The following is a 24,392-nucleotide window of genomic DNA, read 5'->3' as shown; positions in this document are numbered from 1 at the left end:
ATAACATTGAAAAACTAAATATTTCAACATTTAGGTATTCCTGGTATTAAATATATAAACCTATTATAGTGTTTAGGTGACATTTTCCCTTTTTGTTTTTGTTTTTTTGTTTTTTGTTTTTTGTGTTTTTTTTTTGTTTTTGTTTTTGTTTTTTTTTTTGTTTTTTTGTTTTTTCGAGACAGGGTTTCTCTGTGTAGCCCTGACTGTCCTGGAACTCACTCTGTAGACCAGGCTGGCCTTGAACTCAGAAATCTGCCTGCCTCTGCCTCCCAAGTGCTGGGATTGTTTTCCTTTTCTATTAAGTGTGTTTCGAGTGAAAAGGGGGGTCACAAAGAGATCTGCACTAGCCATTTACGTCAGTAGTGTATACATGAAAGACTAATTAAGAAAGTGCTTGTGAGTTATACTTTTCCTGTGTTCTTTTCTTCTGTTACCTTTCAAAAAAACCTCATTGATTCAAATATGTCTATATTGGAAAGAATTTTATGTCCCCAGTGTGGTATTCCCCTTCTAGTAAACAACAGTCTCCTCAACTTCACATTGATGGCCCACTTTGTTCTTTTACTGATTATTGAATATGCAGTTCATAAAGTTTATATACTCGTTTACATGTAAAATAGAAAATAATCCTTGATGATAGCTAGACCAACCAACGAACTTCACATTAACCAATCCTGTTAAAAAGGAGTCTTATATTTAGGAGCTATCTTTTCCCCATTCTTTTCCTATTTTCTGATCAGAAGTTCTTTAGTAGGTACCCAAAATTTGATATTATTTTGAAAGACAGCTTTCCTTTTAACACCAGAGACGAAGGGTCAGGCTGCCGCTCCAGATCCCCTACAATTAGGCAACTTCTATCTAAATGTATGTTAGAGCATCTGCGTCTCTGACAAGGTTGGGTTGTCTTGTGTAGATTACACAATAATAATCAATCCTGTGGGACTTTAGACACAAAAGTCATGACGTTCCAGCCACTCTCGAAGGAGCTTGATTTATCTGGCTCCCCAGGGTGTTCTTGGAGAAGTAATTACCCTGACTCTTGCAGGTTGGGTCATTAGTGATGGTTAACCTCACAGTCTTGGGATCCAAACTCTTAATTTATGCCAAAGGTAGTAATAAATCAATAGCCTACCAAGGTGGGGAACTAGGGGAGATAGTTAAATATTTATAAGGAAAGTGCAGAAAGAATAAGCAGTGTGAACTTACCTGCATGAAGGCGGTTTTCTGAAAGGGATTAAGCATGCAGACCCTCAGGGGCTTGCCTTTGTAGTCCGACGTAATCATATCAAAACCTATGGCTTCAGGGACAGCCAGAACCACAGAGACCACCCAAATTAAAACAATTTCTACTGCTGTCCATTTTGGAACCCCAATTCCTTTAATTCGACTCCAAGAAGCAACAGCTCGATATCTGAAGATATAAACAGAATTATTTGTCAAGTGGGTCGAGCTTGGTTGTATTGAATTGCATAGTTTATCTCCTAAGTGACATAGCAGTTATATGTTGGGTTTGGATTGCCTTAGCCTAAGAATGGACTCTTACCTGTCAATACTTAGAGCACATAGACTCAGCACTGTGATCCCCACAGAAGCCTTCTGTATGAAGGGCACCAGCTTACACATCTCAGCTCCAAATGGCCAGTCCTCTGCGAGCAGCTGTGTAGAGGAGATGGGAAGGAAGGCCTGTTACAGAGATTTTCACAAGCCCACCTGCTGGCGATTTTTTTTTTTTTTTTTTTTTTTGAGACAGGGTTTCTCTGTATAGCCCTGGCTGTCCTGGAACTCACTCTGTAGACCAGGCTGGCCTCAAACTCAGAAATCTGCCTGTCTCTGCCTCCCAGAGTGCTGGGATTACAGGCGTGCGCCACCGCTGCTGCGGCCACCACCACCACCACCTGAAAGAGTGCTGGCGATTAACAGCCAGAAGGAAGAGCTGCCCTTTGAAAAGCACCTGTGCCCAATGTAGAACACAGTAGACGGAACACAAGTGCAGCTGTTTATGAGATTCATTATGTGTAGATGGTGGCACAATCAGGGTCTTGTCATCAGAAAAGCCAATGCCCCAGTTGCTTAATGTCCCTTTAGAACAGTGGTTCTCAACCTGTGAGTACCAACCCTCTGTATGGCGAATTGAACTACCCATTCACAGGTCTCACCCGAAACAACTGGGAAACACAGATGTTTAAATTACGATTCATAGCAGTAGCAAAAATAGAGTTGTGACTTAGCAAGGAAATATAAGTTTATGGTTGTTGGTGGTGAGGTCACCACAACATGAGAAAATAGAACCTGCATATTTCACAAGGCTTCCAAAGCTCAGGTGATGACCACGTCAAAAATAAGTTTATTAAACAAAAAGTTAAATAGTCTTGAGTGGAGAAGGCTGGAATGGCCCTTCCTGTGGAGAGCATCATGAGTGCTCAAGGTTTTCCCTATCAGTTGTCCGTTTACTTAGCTAAACTCAGCTGGAGTAGCCACACAGCTCCTTGGATGAACGGGGTGGTCATATGCCTGCCACAGGGAGTCTGGTCTGTGCCACTTTTTACCCCACCCCTCAGTCTTCTCACTACAAATGGACATGTCATGTCCTCTCTCACCTCCCTCATGACTTGCTCAGATCTCCTCTCTCCACAGGACCTAACTAGATCGCATTGCTCCTCCAGCCACCGACGAGGCCTCCCTATCTCCTTCACCCTCCCCATCTTCCTTTTTATTATAGTTCTTACCAATTCTTACTGCTTATAAAAGTTACTTTATTGCTTGTTTAGTTTTTGCTGTCCGAGTCTCTGAAGTCTAAGACAGAGTATGAGTTCCTCGATTGCATCCAATGGTGTCTGACACACAGCAGATGCTTGGCAACTCTTCATGCTGCCAAAACACACAGGTACGGAGCAAAAAGACAGTTCGTTCTCTCTTCATATTTATACATATATTTCTCTTTATCTGGCTGCGATGACTGCTATCAAATGTAGAGCTGTTTTCCTTCTTAGACACTGGGTGTGCCGTGCTCGTAAATGAATCATTTTATGTAGACATCTGGATCTAATAACTCATGAGGTTTTGAAATTAAGAAAAATATTCATAATCTATGAGGTTTGAAATAAACACCTTTAAAAATAACCTTACAAAAGTGAGAGCTACTCTGAAACCTGATTGGAAATTTCTGCCCCTTTACTGGAGATGGAGACTCCAGTGAGTGTATGAAGTTCTGGAGGTTGTTCTGTGGCCCGCATGGCGGCACAGACAATAGATAGTCTGTGTCTCGTTACAACTGAGATTGAAAGAATGAACGTGACACCAATTTAATTTCTAAATTGGATATGAAAAATTACACAGATATACGGAAGGAAGTTTGGGAGACTTTCCACATATGTACTTAATGGAGTTTGGAAACTTAGAGGGCTGGGAATATTAACAAGCAGTAAAGGCGAAGCCAGTGCAAGCCAGTCACTAGTATCAGGAAGGTAATGAGGGGTAGCGAGGTCTGGGATAATCTTTATCTAATAAGCATCAGATACTATTTGTTAAGGAACCCCAAATATGAAAATTCCCTAACTTTTGCAGAGAAGTCAGAAATTGGATTTTTATATGAAATCATATAATGTACAAAAGGTACCAGTTAATCCATGTTTTAAAAGACATTATTATATTATGTTGCATTGACTAAATAGATTCTATAATATGTATTATAGCTTCTGGACTCGTAGATTAACTCATGATTAGTTAATTTATTCAACCTACATGCATTGAATTTTCACTATAAAGACTATTCTGAGTACAAGGCAAACTACTGGTTCCTGTAGAGCTTACATATAACAAGGAAGATAAAACTACATCAGTACTTGAGATGATGTCCAACAGAAGTAGCCATATTAGGAGAGTGTTGGTAGGATGTGATGCTTTCTCAATAAGCCTCTCAGTAAGATGTCTCTGAAGAGACGACACAAGTCTGTGGCTGGCTAACGCAAGGGGCCTACCATAGAGTATGCTAGGACAGGGACATGAAAATGACGCAATGTTTTCTTTAAAATGTAACTTGTTGCTCAGAATGCAGTCAAGGGAAGTAAAAAGACTTTGTACCTCTCTACGAAGTGGTGGCAGGCTGGACCACGTGCTGCCATGACAACTAAGCCCTCATGGGGAAATGAATATATATATATATATATATATTCATTTATATATATATTATACATATATATATAAAAGAAAAAATAAACTAAGCATGTTATAGGTAATTCACAAGTTTGGTTTTCAGAACTGTCTATTGCTAAGTGCGGTACCAGATCTCCACTGGTGATAAGAATTCTGGAAACCTTGACTCTGTAAAAGACGTGAGGCTACCAGTCTGAAGCCTATGACCTGATCTTAGCTCATCTACAATCATGGCTGGAGGGGTCTTTGCGGTCCTGTTGTCACCCTTCCTAGTTGTTACTTTCCCTGTGAGCTTTCTCTGAGATTCCATTTCTTTCTTTTTTCTTTTTTTTTCCAGCTTGTACTGCATATTAGGAACCTGACTATTATTTGGGTTTTGCATAAAAACATACAGTGAGCCAGTCAGGAGCTCTGTGGCCCACGGTGGGATGATTGGAACATTCACGCCACGTCAGACACCAGAGGGACACCTGAAGCTTCGGGGGGGGGGGTAAGGGGGGCTGTTTGTCCTGGAGATTTCTCAAAATTTTCTTCTCTGAGGGAAGTCTGCCCCAAACCCTTTGGAGCAGTGAAACTTCTGAGCTTCAGTGTGCTTCTATCTGCCCCAGCTGTGTGAGCTGACGCAGCACTTAGGGCCACAGAATTCCTTCTCCTCATCTGTATTTGACTTCTTGGGTTTCATGCACAGGAACCCTCGTGTCAGTTAGACAGAGGGACTCTTGCTTTAAGGAGCTATGAGGAACTGCAGGGTTTACTCTTTCATTCCTCCTGGCAGGAATCAGTTGTTTTGTGTGGTGTGTTTGTCCTTCTCTAGGTCTCAGTCAACTCCAGTTTAGTCCAGAATCGCAGCTCCCAGCTATGGGTTGGACTGGCTGGTTTCCTTTAGGAACCCAAGAAAAGGAAGCATGATCTTCCTTAGTCCTGTTCCTTAGTCCTGTTTGTTCTTGGACTGGCTGGTTTCCTTTAGGAACCCACGTAAAGGAAGAATGATCTTCCTTAGTCCTGTTTGTCTTCCATATACTTCAGGTTCTGGAGGAAAATGGCTCAGAAGGAGGACTTTCCGTTATCACCATGCAATCAGAATTGGGATTGTTTTGCATGATAGAGGCAAATGGGAAGAAGCAGATTACATAGATGGCTCTGTGGTACTGTATCAGAATGAACCTGCTCAGTGCAAATGCACGGTTTTGGTTCAGCAGGCAACTTAGATGGAGAAATAGAATAGCTCACGTTCTAAATTTACCAGTTGTTCTGTCACCACGGTTTTCTCAAAGAGTTGTGGCAATTGCTCTGCCCTGACTCTCACTCCTTTTGGGCTGGTAATCAGCCTTCCATGAACATTACAGTAGCTAAATAACCCCAGTGGTTCTTGAGAAGACAAGAGAGGGCACACAGCCCATATGTCAGATCCAACAACACTCCTGCTAGACTACAGGCAGTCAGAGCTCCCTAGGACGGAATCCAAGTGAGGTGTAAATAGTGGCAGATTGCAATGCCCTTTGGTAGGATTCTGACAGGAAAAAATTAAAACATCTTCAAATGCGGAGGACATGGGGCCTTCATACAGAGTGAAGCTAGGATGGTCTGCTCACTGGTCGCCTGGATTTTAAATATGTAGTGATTAAACCTTGAGTTTCACGCCTGAGTCAGGTTCGCCCCATCACGGTCCGACTTGGCAACTTAAGACAAGTGGACAAGCAATGTGATTGTCCTTCTCTTCAAAAGCATTTCTACAACAGACGATGAGTCAAGATTGTATATGATTTCAGCTGCTTCGTTACTAACACAGTTCTTTGTCCTCGAATATATTTTTTTGTTCGTTTGTTCTCTATTCTCAAAACTAATCACTATAATTTCTGCTTATGCCATTTCTTTCCCACCCTTGAAGTCATTTGCACTGTCAACTCTCTGATCAGAGTTTCCCCAAACCTACCCTAAACATGGCATTTTCCTCTCTGAAGGATATGTCACCCAGAATCTCTCTTGGCTCATGGCTGTACTAGCTTCTTGATTTTACCTGTTACTAAGTTTTCATGGTTCCTAACTTTTCTGGAGGACATAAGAGAATAAAAGGGCTGTCCAAAGCAACATATCAAGTAAAGACAACTGCCCAAGAGGCCCTGTATGACCTGCCTGTACTTTTTAAAAGATTTAGTTGTTTATCTTATGTGTAAGCTTGTGTGTGCCTGATATGTACTCTATGTGCCTGCAGAGGCCTGAGAAAGGCATTAGAGACTTTCAGAGTGGAGTTGTCAGGATTGTGAGCTGACTGATGGAGGACTGCAATAGAACGCTAGGTCTCCCTCCAGAAGAGCAGTGTGTGCTCTGAACTGCTGACTCTCTAGTTTTAGACCCTGGGATATCTTTTATTTTTCTTCAAATAAAAGGAAAAAAACTCCTCCATGGAGAAGCTTTAGTTCTGCTAAAGACTAAATCCTGTTCTATAATCAAAAGACTGATTAGATTTCCTTTTCCCAGTAAAAGTTTGACTAAATTTTATATGCAGCAAAATCAGTATTGCATGGCCCCGTCTTTCAAGATTACCTTGGTAAGAAAAGTAACTGCTTCGTTCCTCTTGTTTGACCTATAGAGGACTCAGTATTTGATATATTCAGGGTTGACAGTCCCCTTTATTTTAAATGTTTAAAGGTCAGTTCAAATGAAGACACCCATTACCATGATTGCAAAATATAGAGGAATTGAGCTGCAATCTGCCTCCCTACAGACTAACTTTCAAGGTACACGTGAAGGCTTGGGGGGGGGGCTTGAAATCACAAAATCACAATACTAGTCTTATCTAACTGTGACCTCTGTGAACTAGTCACCAAACTGCCAAGCAAGGCGTATCCACATGTGCAATGTTGTATGATTGTTAGGGTGATAACCAACCACTCTTTGATCAGATTTAAGGTCCACTCAACAGTGGAGTCCAATCTAGTGCTATAAGCCCAGTCAAAGCCCTATGACATGATGTTTAACTAAATAGAACACAAAACTGCCTTTAATTATGTGTGTTTATACCTTTGGACATGTATGAAACTGCCAAAGAACAAATTTAATTAATATTATTTTAAAGCATAGTTCAGTAACTCGATGCTTATCTTGGTAACTAACAAATCCAACAAATAAAATATCAATCAAATGCTCAAAACACAGTGGCTATAGATTCCCCAATTTGATTTAATCTATAAATCCTAAATAATATCAATCCTATAGCCCAGAGCTCAATTAAAATAATCTTTTGGGACATTCTGTGTATTCCAGCTGTGTGATGCTTGTTTGTAGAGGCTTTAGTGGAACTCTAGAGTAGAGTTCGACAAACTAAGGACTGGTCTATCTCTCCAAAACTGTTCAACTGTTTTCATGATCTGATACCCATATGCATATGTTACACACACACACACACACACACACACACACACACACACACACACACACACTAAAAAGTAAAACCAGTTAGTAGGGGTTGCTGATGAGTTTTTGTTACAAGATGTGAAGAGTTGGGTCATTTGTGGAACTTATCTTGAGAATGGTGAAGCTATGCAGCTGAGAAACTCTGGGCACCTCAGTTCTGATTCAGCTACGAACTCAAGTAGTTCCAAGAGAACTGCTATCTGCTCTTGAAGAAAAAGACTGTTTTCTACATCCCCACACAGTACATCACCCTTCCAAAAATCAAGCTTAATTTCCCTTCCTTTGTTTGAGGTTAGACTTAATAAACTCTTTTTAATGCACAAAATGAGGCAAAATAACCATACATGTATGTTTCTGAAGAGTTGATAAAAGATATGTGACAATCTTGTCATGCTCTCTGGGATCACTTGACCTGCTGTTTTGTAAGAACATTTAGACATTTCTCTAAGAGGCAAACATGGCACAGATTTGAGGTCCCCTAAAACCAAGGTGCAATATATGAGCCAGCAAACACTTCAGCTTTGGTCAAGGATCAAGAAGAAGGTCAAGGTTTCAAGAAGTGCAGGGCCTTCCAGTCTTTTTAGTGGACGCTGGTAAGAGACCCTGCATCGGAATCTTCCCGCTGAGCTGCATCTGAAACCCCACCCCAGACCGAAATGACAACTCACTGTCGTCTAAGCCATGAACCAGTAGGATGATTTATTCCTCTTCATCTTAACTGTGTCTGGTTCAGTTGATACCTAAGTAACAGATGCACATCTGCATCCAGCTGCATAGCTCTAGAGTCTATGCTTGTAACCACGATGATTTTTGCCAAACTGTTTTCAAAAGCTGCTTACAGAAAGAGCTTAGTGGTAAACAAAACCATTTTGAATCCCATGGCTGTGTGTGAGATAAGAGAAATATCTTTCTTCAGCAGGAGACTGCATCCTATGCGATGGTTAACCTTAAATGCCTATTTGACTGGCAGGCATTGTGGGGCTCACAAACACAACCTACTTTTTGAGTGAAATGGTATGCTTGGTATTAGGGATTTAACCCAGTGCCTGTATCACATGAGATAAGCATCTACCACTGTGGTGTAGCCTACTCCCCAAATTAATACTTCGATCTTTGGATTTAGTAGATTTTTGTCTGAAATGTGGGTAGGAATCATCCAATTTATTAAGAGTCTGAGTAGATTTTTAAAAGTAGAAGAAGGGAGACTTCCGTCTCTTTTTCCTCCCAGACGGCTTGCTTGAACTTGGATTTCTCTCATTTTCAGTGACATTTAAAATAGGAATTAAACCAGTGACTCCCTAGCTGACAGGCTGTTGGGCTCAGGCAGAGACATATCACTATGTTCCAGCTTGTAGATGGCAGATAGTGGGACTTCTCAGCTTCACGTGTATCATCTTAAGTAGATGATAAGTCCTGTCTCCCACCTATCATCTATCTATCTATCTATCTATCTATCTATCTATCTATCTATCTATCTATCTATCATCTGTCTGTTTATCATCTATGATCTCTCTATTCATTTCCTATCATCTATCTATCTATCTATCTATCTATCTATCTATCTATCTATCATCTATCACCTACAATCTCTATTCATCTCTTATCTATGTCTGTCTATCATCTGTGTCTATCATCTATTTTTCTATCACCTATCTATCATCTATTTGTCCATTTATCATCTATCTATCTATCTATCTATCTATTCATCTATCTATCTATCTATCTATCATCTGTCTGTTTATCATCTATGATCTCTCTATTCATTTCCTATCTATCATCTATCTATCTACCTATCTATCTATCTATCTATCTATCTATCTATCTATCATCTATCTATCTATCTATCTATCTATCTATCTATCTATCTATCTATCTATCAGCTGTGATCTCTCGATTCATTTCCTATCTATCTATCTATCTATCTATCTACCTACCTACCTATCATCTATCTATCCCCTTCATCTATTCTCTATCACTTTTCTATCCACTCAATTTTTTATTTTAATGACTCTTTTTTGAAGAAACTTTACTTAAATCTCAAACTATTTTATTCATTTAGTATTAGAACATTTGGATGTTTTAAAAACATTTCATTCTTTTTCAAACTGTTTCCAAGTACATTAATACAGCCACCTTGCAGGTAGTTGCAGCCATAACAAGAATCAAGATATGTGACTGTTCAGGCCACCAAATGGGAAGCATGCCACCAATGAAAATGATCTCTGTCCTGTATCTAGGCTCTGTTTTGAAGTTGATATTATTTTTGGCTGGGTCCAGGCATTGGGTTGGCTCTTCATACCACTGGGAGGCCTGCAGCCAAACCTCTGACCTGTGTTATCACAGAAGACGGCAAACATAAACTTCAAACTGTAACAAAGCTGTTCAAATTCAACAGAGAGATAGTAAGGAGCCTGCTCATGACTGAGTGAGCTCTACTCTCCAATCTACACTTGTGAAGGGGAAAGGGCTGCAAAGAAGAGAGCTTCTTCTTCGCTGGGCTTTGGGATCTCACGCTTTCAGTTCCAAGCTGGCAGTTGATGCTATGCGAGGTCAGAGATGGGAGAGAGTGCCGGATGCTGCTCCCACCTTCCCGTAAGAAGGAAGAGAACCTCAAATGGTTTCTAGTGCTCTTCCTCGAAAAGCACCAAAATGACTTTCTAATGGCATGCTTGATCCATCTTTACTATTTAGACACCGCCTTTAAGCTATCTAATTAAAAGGGTAAAGTCAGAAGGTTTTGCAGAGACCCGACAAAGTCTGTTTCTCTCTGGCAGAATCCACACCCAGTACTGATGCTCAGTACTGCCACCCACATGGTCTCTAGTGATCAACTTTGGGAAAGTCAGTCCTCAGTGCTTGCCGGAAACATCCACTCTCTAATGTTTGAGTTGTTATGCAAGAAGACCTGTGAAGCTTGTAAGACACCTATTCTCAACCAAGACAGCGTTTGTAAAATCTCTTGAGTGGGTATTAGGTATTTTTAAAGACGTGGAAAATTCACTCTTTCACCAGGCACTGGAAACCAATAAGCTTTTAGTGAGTCAGGAAGCAATACTACTTTAAATGCAGCCACAAGACACTTTTTTTATTTCCTATTTTTGTTTTCATCTTTGAGCTTTGCCTCCTCAACTACGTTAAGGAGTTCTTCTTCAGTAGGGCGGAATGTAGGTCTAGCATGGTGTGAGGTCCTGGGCTCAAACCCCAGCACCAAGGAAAAGGTCAGTGTGTCCTTTCTACAGAAATTACACTTCCAGATGCTTTTAAAAGTTAAGCTTGGATACATACTATCTAACTTTCATCATGACAGGCCCATGAACTGGCACTGTTCATGGGACCCCTGGAACTGGCACTGCCTTCTACTTCATTTTGCCTCTTGTAACTCAAGAGTTGTTGGTGATGGGTCCTACCAGCACTGCACAGCGGTGTTTATTTGACAAAGTGGCACACAATGTTTGTTCTGGCCTGTTTCCCCTAAGGCTTGCTTATACTGATCCCACAGCACACTTCCTCTGAGTGATAAAAGCAAACAAATAAACAGTAAATTGGAAAAAGACACCACCGGGCCAATTATAAGAATCCTATTCAAGAACAGCCACTCTCATGTCTTCTAATTTATAATCCTTTATCCGTTTAAAAAGAAAAGGGCATGAGAATTTAAATAAGTTATTTTAAATCTCATATTATAAAATTCTCTTTGTATTGCATCACTGTAAAAATGTTTCTAAAAGTATAAATGGCATCTCAGAGAACAAATGCTCTTTCTTTAAGGTTATTAAATAAATACAAAATCCTCCAACAAGCTTTATTTTTTCACTGTTCTTTTTAATTAAAAATTACATTCTTGAGTAATTAAATGGGGAAAGCACCTGCTAATACCCAGCTCTTACCAACAAGACTCCAGTCCATAACATCAGGAAATGCCAAAGCTAATCATCTTGCAGAAGGAAATGTTCACTCGCCCCATTAACTCCACACACCATTTCTTTGTACATTTCTAAAATTAGGAGTGTCTGCTGAGCTTTGAGCGAAAATCCCCATAGACTTCTTTAACCCATTTAGAACACCCAGAACTCTGCCTGGCACACAGTGGTCATTCATTAAATGCTCGCTGGATAAAAATGTTTCAACAAGTGACTGCACTGGACCCTAAGTCCAAAACTGATGCCAAACCTTTTCATAATGCTCAAAGCCTAAATATATTCTTTATATATTACTCTAAATATATTCTTTAGAGAACAGGGAGAATAGAAGATTTGCCTTTTGTTTCTTCTAGCCCAGATGATCTAATTCTCTTGACATAAAGCCAGGACCTCTGGGAATGAAGGCTCAGTGGTGAGCTGAGTTCTGACTTTCCCAGCTGACAGGAAGAGGTGAAAGGTAATCCCTCTCCCACAGTTGCCTATCTGCCACAGACCTGTCAAGGAAATGACTGACATAAAGCAGATCCTGCTGCCTCTCCCTGTGTCATGAGACCTTAGATGACGGTACACACAGGTGGGAAGAGGGTGACTAAGATTGGTGGTCGGCAAGGCAGTGAGAGGAACCTGCAAGTTGCTCCGCCCTGTGAGCTGGGGACATGTCTGTGACATGGCTGGCATCAGAGAAGAGCTTTTACTGTGTAAACATCCAAAGAAGGGGATAATGGGTTGCTACATTTCCAAACATTAGGAAAGGAAATAGTCTTTGTAAAAAAAAAAAAAATCTCAGTTTCCTGTAGCAGATAAGTTTTACTTTGGTGGGGGAGTTTGAAACTACCGTTTTAATAAGATAGGATAGTCTCACTCAGGAACTTCTGTGTCTGAATTGCTTTTCTTTATACATTGAGAGAACTTATGTTATGCTTCTGGTAAGTCCTTAGTATCCTAGTTTAAAACACTGTATCTATGTCCTCAGGGAGAAACATAAATTACAAGTTTTTATCATCAATCAAGTGCAATAGTCACTTAAACATTATGCTATGTGTGTGCTCAAAATATGTGGCTAGAAATGATAACAACTAGTGCCTTGGGACAGCACTTACGTAGATCCCAACACCACAGCGACACTTGTGTGAAGCAGAGGCCCTGGGAACCTGTTTCATCCATTTACACGGCCGTGGAAGAGTTCTATGACTGAATAAAACTCTGACTTTGTGGTGGCAAATTAAATAAAGCACTTATGACAAATGTCTAGGAAATTCATAGATCTGAAAATACTGAAATGTTTCAGGAGAAATTCAAGTTTACATTAAAAATATATTCCCCTGTTATTATCAAAGTGAAGTATTTCTAAGTCTGAAGCAGGCAAGAAAGAAGTGAGTTGCCCAGCATATGCAAGGCACCGGGCTTGAAACCAAGCATGACAAAAGGAAAAATAAAGATGGTTACTGTCCTATTATCTGAACTTAAAAACATATCCACAATTCATACTTCAAAGATTTCGTGACACATTATATATCGTTTAGAAATCCAGCTCAGGGAAATAACAGAACTGCTAGGTTCCTTTTTCTCAGGTGGATCTCCTAAGAAGAACTCCCTCAACTAAGAAGTCCTTATAGCTGCAGGTCTCAGAATAAACCACAGGTGGAATGAACTCAAGCAAGTTCATTAAGTCATGTCATGCCATAGTTGGGCCTGTACTATTTGTGTACTCTGTCATGGGAGAGTAGTAACCTACTGGCAGATGTCTGGATTCTACAGCACCTAAAGCCCTTTTGGAGAGGCTGTGTACAGTGTAACCATTCTGAGGTTAGTTTGTATTCTTTCTGGATTCCACAATGAAACCAAGCAGGGAAGGGAGGGGGAGCCCCCGAAAAGGGAGGATGGCTTGGAAAATGCTTGTCAACTTGGCTGATACATTTTTGACTCAAGGACGATGGTTATCAACCTCATCTCTCTCCCTGCTTTTCATTCACCTTCCCACACCCTCCACCATGTTTTGATGATTTTTAAAAATTAATTAATTAATTATTAATTCTGTTCTCCTGCATGTTCCTCGGAGAGTCTACAGGGAAAGAATGACCACTTACTATAAGCCACGAGGACACAGAAGGCTGATATCAGACATGTTTTGGCCAAAGTGAACTCAGACACCACAGTGGCATGTATCTCCAAATATAACCAACCTCTCAAAGACTTTGAAAGTTCTGGAGGGGACTGCCTCACATCATAAATTACAGCTACAATCTTATTTCAGCTTGGGCTTTCTCTGTCAACACACTCTAAATCACTTAATCATTTATTAGCATTTGACATGTTTCTCTAAAAATAATCAACTACAGCCTATTAGCCACACAGGGATGGCCTTATATGGCTTTCCTTGTGAAATGACGAACAGGGTTTCCAGGCCCTGACACGGGAGCTTGTCGGGCTACCATTTTGTGCAACTATGAAAATATTTTCAATTTTGAACAACTCACTTTAAGTGAACAAGGAAAGAAAACAAGTGAAGCCCTTGAGAGGCAAGCCGTACAACATCCCAAGAAACTTTACTTAACATTTGTAGAGGCTTTGATTCATGGAGTGTTCAAATGTCAGATCAAAGGCAAACATAATCTTTCACTGTGCAGAGCCCAGTATTTGCTAAGCATTTTGTCACAGACATTTGCATCCAACATTTGATACAGTGGGGACACTATGTCTCTAGTTTCTGGCTTACTTGAATCTGCTATTGATCTGTTATTTGGTTTGGCCAAGGCCCTCAAACAGGAGGGTCAGTCTTTCCTACTTGTTCTACCTAGACATCTGTAAAGGGAAATGGCGCTTGGTCTGATGATGTCCAGTGCAGGACATCCCATTGTAGAGCCATTCACTCAGCTGCCACTGGCTGCTGCAACTGCTGTGCGGTACAGACACCAAGCTGTTTGTTAATAGACTCCAAGTCACCCAGAGACCACAGCCTCTCCACTTGCTCCTTTTCAAAGACAATCATTTTCATGTACTTTTTATTTTTGGCACTTTGGGTTTTTTTTTTTTTTTTAGCACTTCTTTTCTTTTTCTTTTAAATAAATGAATATCAAAAATAATCTTGGTTTCATTTTTTTTGGCCCAACGTCTTTCTGCCATTGCAGTGTCTTTAATCACAATTAAGAGATAACTGACATATCTCAGTTACTAGGCTGGTAATGAGAGCATGGTCACTAAATTTACAGGATGATACCCCCCTGCCAGTGGTGATGCTGACCGCTCTCATATTACTGTGTGTGTGTGTGTGTGTGTGTGTGTGTGTACACTCAAGCTTCACTTGGAGGTAACTCTGATGCTGGTCCCTCAATATTTACTTTTCTAATTAGTTAATTTTACTCAAAGCTCTTGAGAACCACAAGGGATCTATGTACGGTAGTGAGAAAAGAGAACTCGTCCATAGTGATAATTGATAATGTCGCAAACAGAAATGTCTGCCAAGGTCATCTCTTTCAAAACTAAGTTTTGGGCTCAGTTGAAGCACCCCTACATTTTGAGATGCCAGCATTTTAATGCTAAGTGTGTTCCAACTTAACAGGTTAAATGGTAAGGATCAAGAATGTTGCCTATCAGGGTTATGCATCTATAGTTCTCTCTCTGTGGTGGCACACAAAGTCTTAACAGCAAGACTACATAACAGCACCCCAGTGTTTTCCTCGGTAAAGTTTCCGTTCTTGACTACGGTGCGCATGGACTACATTTAGATCCTTATCACAGTAGTTAATGTAGAAACCCAATCTACCTCCCAGTTTACAACCTGGTTTTATAAAGTTCAACTTGGTTACAAATAAAAGGGAAGCTAATATTTGGGAATTATACTCAGTTATTCTTATAAGTACAACACAAAAAAGATTTGTAGTTTTAAGTCAAACAATTAATTCAAAAGCTCATTACTTTCTCAATTTATCCCCAGCCAGTCTTCAATCTTTTAAAAATATCACTGCTAAGCTGAACCAAGTCAAAGCCATGATGCAGACAACCAGTGTTACTAAAGCACTTTAGGATCCAGATGGACTCTCAACTTTTCTACATAGTTTTGATGTCTTGGCTACTGCAGCTCAGTAGTCAGACTCAGTAGGTTTTTATTTGCATCAAAGTGGATGCCTCCATCATTGTTTAAGTAGGAAGTATATAATAAGTGGCTTGTGAATAGGGAGAGATTAAGCCTTACATTGGGGATTTGAATAGCAGGTTTTAGTTCACTGTACACATACAGCATGTCATCATGGGCATGGTGACTCAAAAACATATCACAGATGTGTTTAAGACATGTTATGTGCCCGGAGATATGTTGAAGTAGTGATCAGAACCAAGGGCACTGTAATAATATAATGTGACATTATTTATATAAACTGCAAGTACATATACTCTTTAGCAACAGAAGCTTTAGAGATTTATCCTTTAGGAGGTAGACATACACATGTGTGCAAACTTGTGTGTATGCATTATGATGCTTGTAGTCATGTTTGTAATGACTAAAGCTGAAAAAAAAAAAGAACACTCCAAACATCAACTTCCCTTCCATTTTAACATAGAAATGCAAACATCCTGATAGCTTTTATTAGTTGCTTACTGTGCACTAAGACCAGGACCAGATGTTATCTGTCCGCTTACTTATCTAGGAATTCATGTAACATTTGGTATTGTATCTGTGTGTCATTTTAAAAATATACACTGTAGATGATTGGATTTTCCCTGTTTTCAGCTGTTTTTTGTTCTTCAATGTAAGCATAGCCTGTGCATCCCAATGTGAAAGGTTCAAAGGGCTTATTGTTTCACACGTAATTTTCATGTGCGTTTGAAGTGTTTAGTATCTGAAACTTGCTTGGTGTCCTGAGACTCTTCCCTCGCCTTCAATACAGGATCCTCTTGATGGAGGACACCACAGAAGGGCTCCAGTTTCTAGATATCCAGATCCTGAGATGAAGCATGGCCGGGCAGGGCGGGGCAGCGCGGGTGGGGCGGGGCAAAGCAGGGTGGGCAGATTTCATAAGGTAATCAGCTCCTTGCAGATAATGCCGCCTGTATTTTAGAGCAACTTTTAAGGATTGACAGGAGCTGGGATATTCTGGGATTTGTCAGCATTACTGAATTCTATATAATTGACCTTCAGATGAATGGAGTAGATTCAAAAGGACACGTCTGAGCTTCTAGGGCATGGCAATAGATGGAGTCTGATTCCAGGGGGGTGTAACGGGCTGTCAAAAAGTTAGACATTTACAACAGCGCTCATAACTCACTAAAATTATTCTTTTGCAATTATAATGCCCAATGCTCTAAAACTCGAAAAAAATATTTGCAAAAGTTATACACAGCTACAGTTATTTAGGGGGGATAAAATGACTTTTAACTAGTCTTAGGTGTTTTGGTAAATAGTCTCCGGAATAGCATCTACTATATTGTATAATCTAGACTATCTAAGAAGGACTTCCAGGCTGCAAATCTGACATTTCAGATGAATTCTGAAAAGGTTCATCCCATGTCTTTACTTAATGTGACCGTGAGTCACAGGTTCACGAGCTCCTGATGGAGCTCAGGCTGGAGAAGGCCACGCTGTGCCTAAGCATTCCTGATGTAGTGTGATAGGGATGGCTATGGGTTCTAGGACCGGATGAACTGGGTTCAAGTCAAGAGGAATCACTTTCCAATGCTGTGTGTGATGTTGGGCAAATAGCCTCTTCACTTCTCCATGACTTCAATAGGGGTAGAGAGCTATACATTCTGTAAAACGTTATCCGAGCAATTTAATGAAATAAAATGAGTTCATAATGCCTTGTAAACAGAGGTCACTGTCACAGCCTCAAACCGAACTCAAGGTAACACTGTAGGGTTTGAAGGAGTTCATGCTGATACTCATGGCTGTGATGACTTGAATTTCTTTCAGACAGACTTAGATGACTAAGTTTTAGTGGTGACTCATCAGTTTGTCCTAGGAGTAAGCTTTAGTACATTGAAGAGCTTTGAGGTAAAGGATGTAACTTCCTGGGGAAATAATAGAGGCACTTGAAAGAAAACCTGTACTGCTCAGTCAGATATTCTCCGGTTTATTAAAATAGTCATTTGACCAGGCAGAAAGTACTGTGGTCCCGGAAGAGTCCATTTATATCGATTCTAGTGGGAACCTAAGGGAAGAAAGGGGGCTAAACCTCGCCCTTCACTCGGTGGCTGGCTGACTTACGGAGTTTCTAACTTGGTTCAATGTGTAGGTCAATGAAGCCCGCCCCAAACAGAATTCCACGGACTCTCTGTGCATACCTAGCAAAGGGAGATTATAATCTTCTCGTTGGGGGAGCACTCTTCATTCGGTTGTTTTAATTTTTCTCCCACTTTCTACTGTAAAGCTTCCCTGTTTAATTTGGAAGAACTGAACTGGAATGCTTCCGTCGGTCACCATGGGAAGAAAGATCTACCTTGCTACTCTGTGAAAGTGGGTCACTTCTGATCCTCCCAGAGTGGTGACCACAGGCAAAGAACTTCTCAGCCTATATGTCTCCAGGCAAATTCTCAGAGGCCATCAAAGGCAATCGCTGTCCCAGATTTTTAGCATTTCTCCTTTGTATTTCTGGTAGTGTTTCTCTCTGGGGTCTGGATCCTAATCTATGTCCCATCTCTAAGTCTCTGAAATGTCTGGAATTCCCTTAAAATGTGGCTTCTGGGGTCAGGATTCGCAGGGACCAATGCAGAGCAATCTCAAGGGCTGCCTTACGGTAACCACTCATGCCATTAAGGTTATAGCGCACTCTCCACCGACATTCCCCATCCCAACACTCTCTCAGCTTCTTGCCCAGAGGCTTGGCTGGGTCTTTGGCAGGTGCACAAAGCACGTTCTCAGTCCTTTACACCTGGATTGTGTTCATATGTGACGTTCTATTGATGACGATGAGAAGCAGTGCTACATACTCGCACAACCCTAGACATTTTTGACCCTTTTATTCGGTCTGTTTTTATTAACATCACAAACTCCCCATTGGTGGGCACTAGAAATATTTATTGGGAAATGGAAGAGAATGAGACCCAGAGGTGCCAGGATATGGTACTGACTTCTAAAACCACCTGGAGTCAACAGTAGGAATGTGCATGTCCTGCCTTGTTCTCTGAGCCCATTTCTTCTCTGAGCCTATTTCTTCTGATAACCGTGCAAATCATCATAATGTTAACTACTAACAATTTTACAGACTTTATTACAGAGTTCTCCACTGTCTTGACCATGTCTTATGCATTGCCATGAAATATTAGAGACAATGTCACAAAGCTTACATCTGGGAATCTGATGTACTGGAGCCCATTCTCCACCTCTAACTCATGGAGGGCCCTTGAACATCCTATAGGCCATGTGTAAAATGGCAATAAATTCCCACTTGTGGGTAGCTACAACGGATAGAGGAAGTAAGTCCTCTAACCCAACACTTGGACCCAGACATTAATTCCGTATAGAGTATCTAAGGCCACTTACAGCAAGGAATTACATTTACTTACCATTCTAGGCCCCTTTAGCCCAAGGCAATCATTCCCTAAAATCTTACTGAAAGACTTTCTGGGTCCTGAAAACCATGCTTTCCAATTCCCTTGCCCATGAATCATTTGTACACCTAAGATGCAAAATCTGTTTGGGGCAGATTTGCATTCCTAACAAACTCCCAAACTGACATTTATAATCCCAGTTTGGGGACCACACTTTTAAGAGGGTGTGCCTAGAAAGACTGATTTCCCAGGCTTGGGATTCCCAACTGTTACATGCTGTCATAGACACAGAGAAAGAATTTTTAAAATGCTATCATTGCTGTCATCTTCACCAGAGCTTATGATCCAGTGACCCTGGCTTGGGGAAACCGAATTCTTCTTTCCTAACAGATCTCCAATAGTAACAGTGTCACCACTTAGGAAGCTATTCTTGTCAGAGGCTAAGAAAACTCACAGGAAAATCTTGTTCAAGTTTAATCAACACTATTGGGAAAGGAGAGGTCTCCTTGAGTCAGTGCCTCCCCAGCCCGCCCCCCCCCAAAAAAAAAACTTTAAAGATTGCCCCTTTACCACTCCACTTACGGCCCCCCCCCGGGGGGGGTTCCAGACCGTCAGATCATTATCAGGTACATTACCTTGTAGGTGTTAATGGGAATGTCTATGATGATGTGGAGCAGGTCTCCCAGAGCCAGACTGGCGATCAAGATATTGGGACCATTTCGCATGCACTTGTTCTTGTAGATGATTCTTAGCAGTGTGGAGTTCCCGATGATGCCCAGCACGAACACGAGGCATGACACAATCGTGTTGATGTATTTAAAAGTCTTGCTGATCTCAATACTTCGTTGGCACGGGGGAGGAAAAGATCTTGGAGGGACTACAGCCACCCTCCCTCCTTTGGTCACCTCCGCAGGTGCGGAGGAACGCATCAGGCTGGAGTTGGAACTTTTAGTCCAGGAGGTCTTAGTGGGTGGCGTCATTACCTCTTTAGTCCCGAGAAGAGACGGTGTGGCTTGGGCAGGTGGGAATCCTCTTTTCTGTCCCCATACCCCCAACAAGCCACAGGTCAGCAGCAGCGCCACCAAGGCGCGTCCACACGGGCTTGCGGGCGAATGCATGTTACAGCTTGCTCCTGTGAGAGTCCGGTAGTCGCTCCGCAGTTTTCAGTCTGGAGATCAACAGGGGAATGAAGACAGGGCACTTTAGTCAGCTACCCCAGCCACGCCTCTGAAAACACTCAGACTAGCGGAGTTGCCTCTGTAAGCAGCAACTGTAAGTTAAGTTTGCGCGCCAATGAGGAACTTGGGCGCACGCCACCCGCTGGTCTGCATTCAGTCTCCTTCCGGACCCTGCTCGCCGCGTTTTAATCCCTAGCCCTGCGGTAGACCAGTCACAGTGGGGAGGAGCGTTCAGGCAGGGGTGTTCCAGACTGGGGAGGGTGGGTGTCCCAGGGAAAGAACACTCGTGGTTGTCGGGAAGAAGCAAGCCCAATTTTAGCTAAGCTTGGGGACCCGGAATGAAGGCACCTAGCGGCCAAGGGCATGCGTCAATGCACTCAGCCAAGAACCGAGAGAATAACAGATCAGCACCAACCTCCTCGCTTTCCCAGTGACTTCAAAGACTCGCTTTACAATCCAATCTCGGTTTAAATCGCTGTTGTGTGTAAGTTTTACTAATTAAAAAAAAAAAAAAACCCACCCAAACTACTAAGCAAAGCGGAAGCCCCAGAGCAAGGTTCAGCCACAAAGATTAACTCAAAGCTAAACCAGAAAGGTTAGTTACCTCGCAGGGATTGGAAACACCAGGAGCAGAGCCACTAGCAGGGGACCTCCTTCCCTTCCCTTCCCTTGTCGTCAAAAGCCTTAGGGGGCTTGCGGCTCGCAGCAGGAGCCCAGCTGCTCCGAAGCAGGCCTCTCACTGAATGCAGCTCTGGCTCTGACAAAAGGCTGAGAGAATGCCAGACAGCGGATCCTCTGCAGCTCGCTCGGGGTCTTTGCTGTCCCCAGACAAGAACTTTTATTCATTCGGTTCCTACCCAGCATCAATCACCGCCAGACTCGTTTTCTGAGCGACCTTGCTACAACCTTTTCCCTTGGGCAATGCCTGGACAGTGTCAGCCCCAGCTGACCGCTGGGAGGGGCAGTCCTAGTTCAGAGTTGTGTCTCACACCAAGCTGTTTATTTCTCAACTCAACGAAGAACCTAACACATCCCATGACAACCTGGGAGCTGGAGGCCATGAGAAGGCTCTATAAAATCCTGGACTTTGAATACTCTGACTGTTCACACAAATGTCCATCCTGTAGTGATCCCTTAAATCTGGTTGGTTGGGAGGAGTTGTCTTTCGTTTTTTTGTTTGTTTGTTTTTGTTTTGTTTGCTTGTTTTTGTTTGTTTTGTTTTGCCCTTTAGTTGCAAATCAACACGCAGGGAGGGAGGCTTTCTCCTTAGGCAGAGGGATTGCCCACACAAAGAACCGAAAGACCTCCATCACCATGTGCCCTGTAGATCTCTCTACTTATATACTGAGGTGATATCACTAGGGATCTTTCTACTGTGCCTAAAAGGAACCTGAGACACAAGACAGGAAAATAATGGACTGGAAAGCCTACTGGCAAATTCAACCCGATGCTGATTTTACCAGACAGAGCAATGAAATGCTCTCTCCCTATCACTCTCCACTTCCGTCCTTACCATAGAGAAGGGAATGCTAGGGCGCTTCCTTTATGCAGGGCGGTGGGGTGCATTATTCTGCTGCCAGCAAGATCCTGCTTGCCGGCAGAAGAAAACATCCTAGCGACCTGGTTTTGTCTCCCAGCTAGTTCATTGTACATCAAGGAGTCGCATCTTAGATGCTTGGCTCCTATCAAATGTTTCCCGTGAAGTTGAAAGCAGAACACGCATGTGTATTCTAAAAGGTGAACTTTAAATGTGGACTCTAGTTAAGGCACGGGTAAAAGTGAAGTTGAAGGGATACGACCTTATGGCCTGGGCGTGAGGGCTGCTTCCAAATCTGGCTGTTTTGAAGACAATTGTTATCCTCCTGCCTCAGTGAAGACGAGGTCAACATTGAACTGCTTCACGTGGACTTGTGTGCCAACCATACAGTGTTACACAATACCGGATTCTCTGTGCACGTCAGTAAGAAGGTGCTGGCTCCACCAAGGGCAGTTTTGAACCTGTTGCCCTGACACACTCTGTCTTCATCCCTTTCACTCACAGGGCTTCCTGGCCATCTCCTCTACCTCTCTTTCTCAGCATCCCTGTTAGTGTGTCCTTCATGCAAAGGCAATGTCCCTGCTAGTTCCCTCTGAGCCGCTTCTCATCCCTGTTTTTAGAGCACTTTGTAGATTACTAATGCTAATTTCGTACTTGACTATTGTCCTGGATGCTTTGAATATCAATTTGTCACCACCTAAAATTACTTTGGGAGCAGACCCTGGATAAGACCCTGCCTGAGACGTTGTCTAGGTGAAGCTGGTCTGTGAACTTGTTTGTGGGGGGATCATCTTAATGTTTATTTAAGGTGGGAAAACCCACTGAGAATGGGGGGACACCTGTTTTTTTGGGCTGAACTCTGAACTGTAAGCTGGTCAAGCATGAGCAGCAGGTACCCTGTGCCTGGGGATTAACATCTCTCTGCTTTTGAGTTGTGAATGCCATGTGGTTAGCTGCCTGAGGTCCTGCCTTGACTTGCCCTCAGCGATGGCCTACAGCCTGGATGGAAAGTCAAATAACCCTTTCCTTCCCCAAGCTACTTATGGTCAGGGTGTTTTGTCACCGCAAACCAAAAGTGAATGTAGAATAACCATAGAGAGGTTAGTGTGGGTCACTGACCGGTTCATGTGAAGTAACTATATCAGGACAGTGTCTGAATTAATGCTGTATTCCCTCTGTACCAGGCCAGTGACTGAACGTTGCATTCCCTCTACACCAGTATACTACCTGCCCCAAGTTGAGCTCAAAAAATATTTTTTTTTATAGGCTGATGACTAAACTGATTTAAACCTACTCAATTTTAATTTATCAGTTCCATCATAGTGGTCAAGAACAAAGCCAAACAATTGTAAGCTCACTGTAACTTTTCTCAGTTGTACTCTGAATTCCAATATAATGGGCATCTGAACTACCTATTGGCTGTAGAAACTTTCACCCAGTTAGGCACTCTCTTCACAGGAGCTCATTCACTCGTTTATAGTGGTATTGACATCATTCTTCACGTAGTGAATGTGAGTCTCAAAACTTCACTTTGGGTCACATTATTAGGTTTAGATCAGATTTAGGCCAGGCTTTTGAGTCCATGCTCCCCCACTATGCAAACTGAGTTTCTTAACTATTTTGATTAACTTAATTATATACACATTAGATAGATATTTTTTAATATCGTTTTGGTAGAAGAGCATTTTACACACAGGTGTGGTGATTTGAATGAGTAATGTCCACACAGGCTCTTGTATTTGCACACTGGGTCACTGGTTGGTGGCACTGTGGGGAGGTTTTGGGAACTTTAATTTGCTGGAGGAAGTATGTCATTAAGGGAAGGGCTTTGATCTTTTATAGCCTTGCTCTGATTCCAGTTTGCTCTCCCTGCTTTGTGTTTTTGATTGAATATGTGATCTCTCAGCTTTAGGTTCCAGCAAGCTTGCCTAGGTGTAGGCACTCCTTTCCCTCCATTTTGGATTTTTCCTTTGGAACCATAGGCAAAAATCAACTCTTCCTTCCATAAGTCACTCTTAGCCATGGTGTTTTTTACAACTGGAATAAAAACTAACTAACATGATTGGTATCAGTTCATTGAAATTTATCCTTAAATATTTAACCTTATTGTGTAAGGATAACTGTAAAAGGTAAAGACTAAATCTTTGATCTTCACAAATGACCATCACCTAGTCACAAGAAGATAAATCTGGGTTTCCCACCACTGCCTTTCTGGGAAGTTATCTTAGCCTAAGTGACACATAGACTGATTCCCCAGAAGACTTTGTAAGTGCCTTCTTGAAAGTGACTCAGGAAAAAGATTCCACATGGAAGTTCTCTCCCAGGATAAATCTTTCATAAACACAAAATGTGCAAAGGGAAAGTTTAGTGTCCGTGGCTGAAGCTTTATCTGGGTCTGTGCTTCAATAATCTGGGAATTATCGAATTATCGTTAAACAGAAGAGAGAGTAGCATTTATTGAAAACTACAAATTAAAAGAACATTATGGTAAAGGAAAGTGACCTGAATGTTGGAATCTATGTGGAAGGAATAAATCTCAGCTAAGTGCACTCCTTCTTCCCCTTGTCCCACCCGGAATCTTTCTCGCTGTCTTACTGGTGTATGAAGCTGTACTGCTCTAGGCACAGATTTTTTTACATTATTATAAAAAAAAATCCCTTATTAACTTATGGATCAATTTACTAGTTGTGTGAATATTTCATTTGCATA

General features: G+C 41.7%; 1 protein-coding gene across 2 annotated transcripts in view; it reads right to left on the bottom strand.

Moving 5' to 3' along the window:
• Positions 1-21,050, bottom strand: part of Ednrb (endothelin receptor type B) — a 28,532-nt gene extending 7,482 nt beyond the window's left edge. The window contains exons 1-4 of one of the 2 annotated variants that reach the window (XM_052190742.1): positions 20,751-21,050; positions 19,604-20,136; positions 1,544-1,656; positions 1,207-1,411 (exon numbers count right to left, since the gene is read on the bottom strand). In XM_052190742.1, coding sequence (XP_052046702.1) covers positions 1,207-1,411; positions 1,544-1,656; positions 19,604-20,086 — 801 coding nt within the window. In that variant the 5' untranslated portion in view covers positions 20,087-20,136; positions 20,751-21,050. Of the gene's footprint in view, positions 1-1,206; positions 1,412-1,543; positions 1,657-19,603; positions 20,353-20,750 lie in introns of those variants that run through there. The other variant, XM_052190741.1, reaches the window with a different exon arrangement.
• Positions 21,051-24,392: the final 3,342 nt, after the last annotated feature.

This window comes from Apodemus sylvaticus, chromosome 8 (assembly GCF_947179515.1).
Source record: "Apodemus sylvaticus chromosome 8, mApoSyl1.1, whole genome shotgun sequence".
Lineage (NCBI taxonomy): Eukaryota > Metazoa > Chordata > Mammalia > Rodentia > Muridae > Apodemus > Apodemus sylvaticus.
The sequence above is the reverse complement of the archived record's forward strand: the minus strand, read 5'-3'. Positions and strand labels throughout refer to the sequence as shown.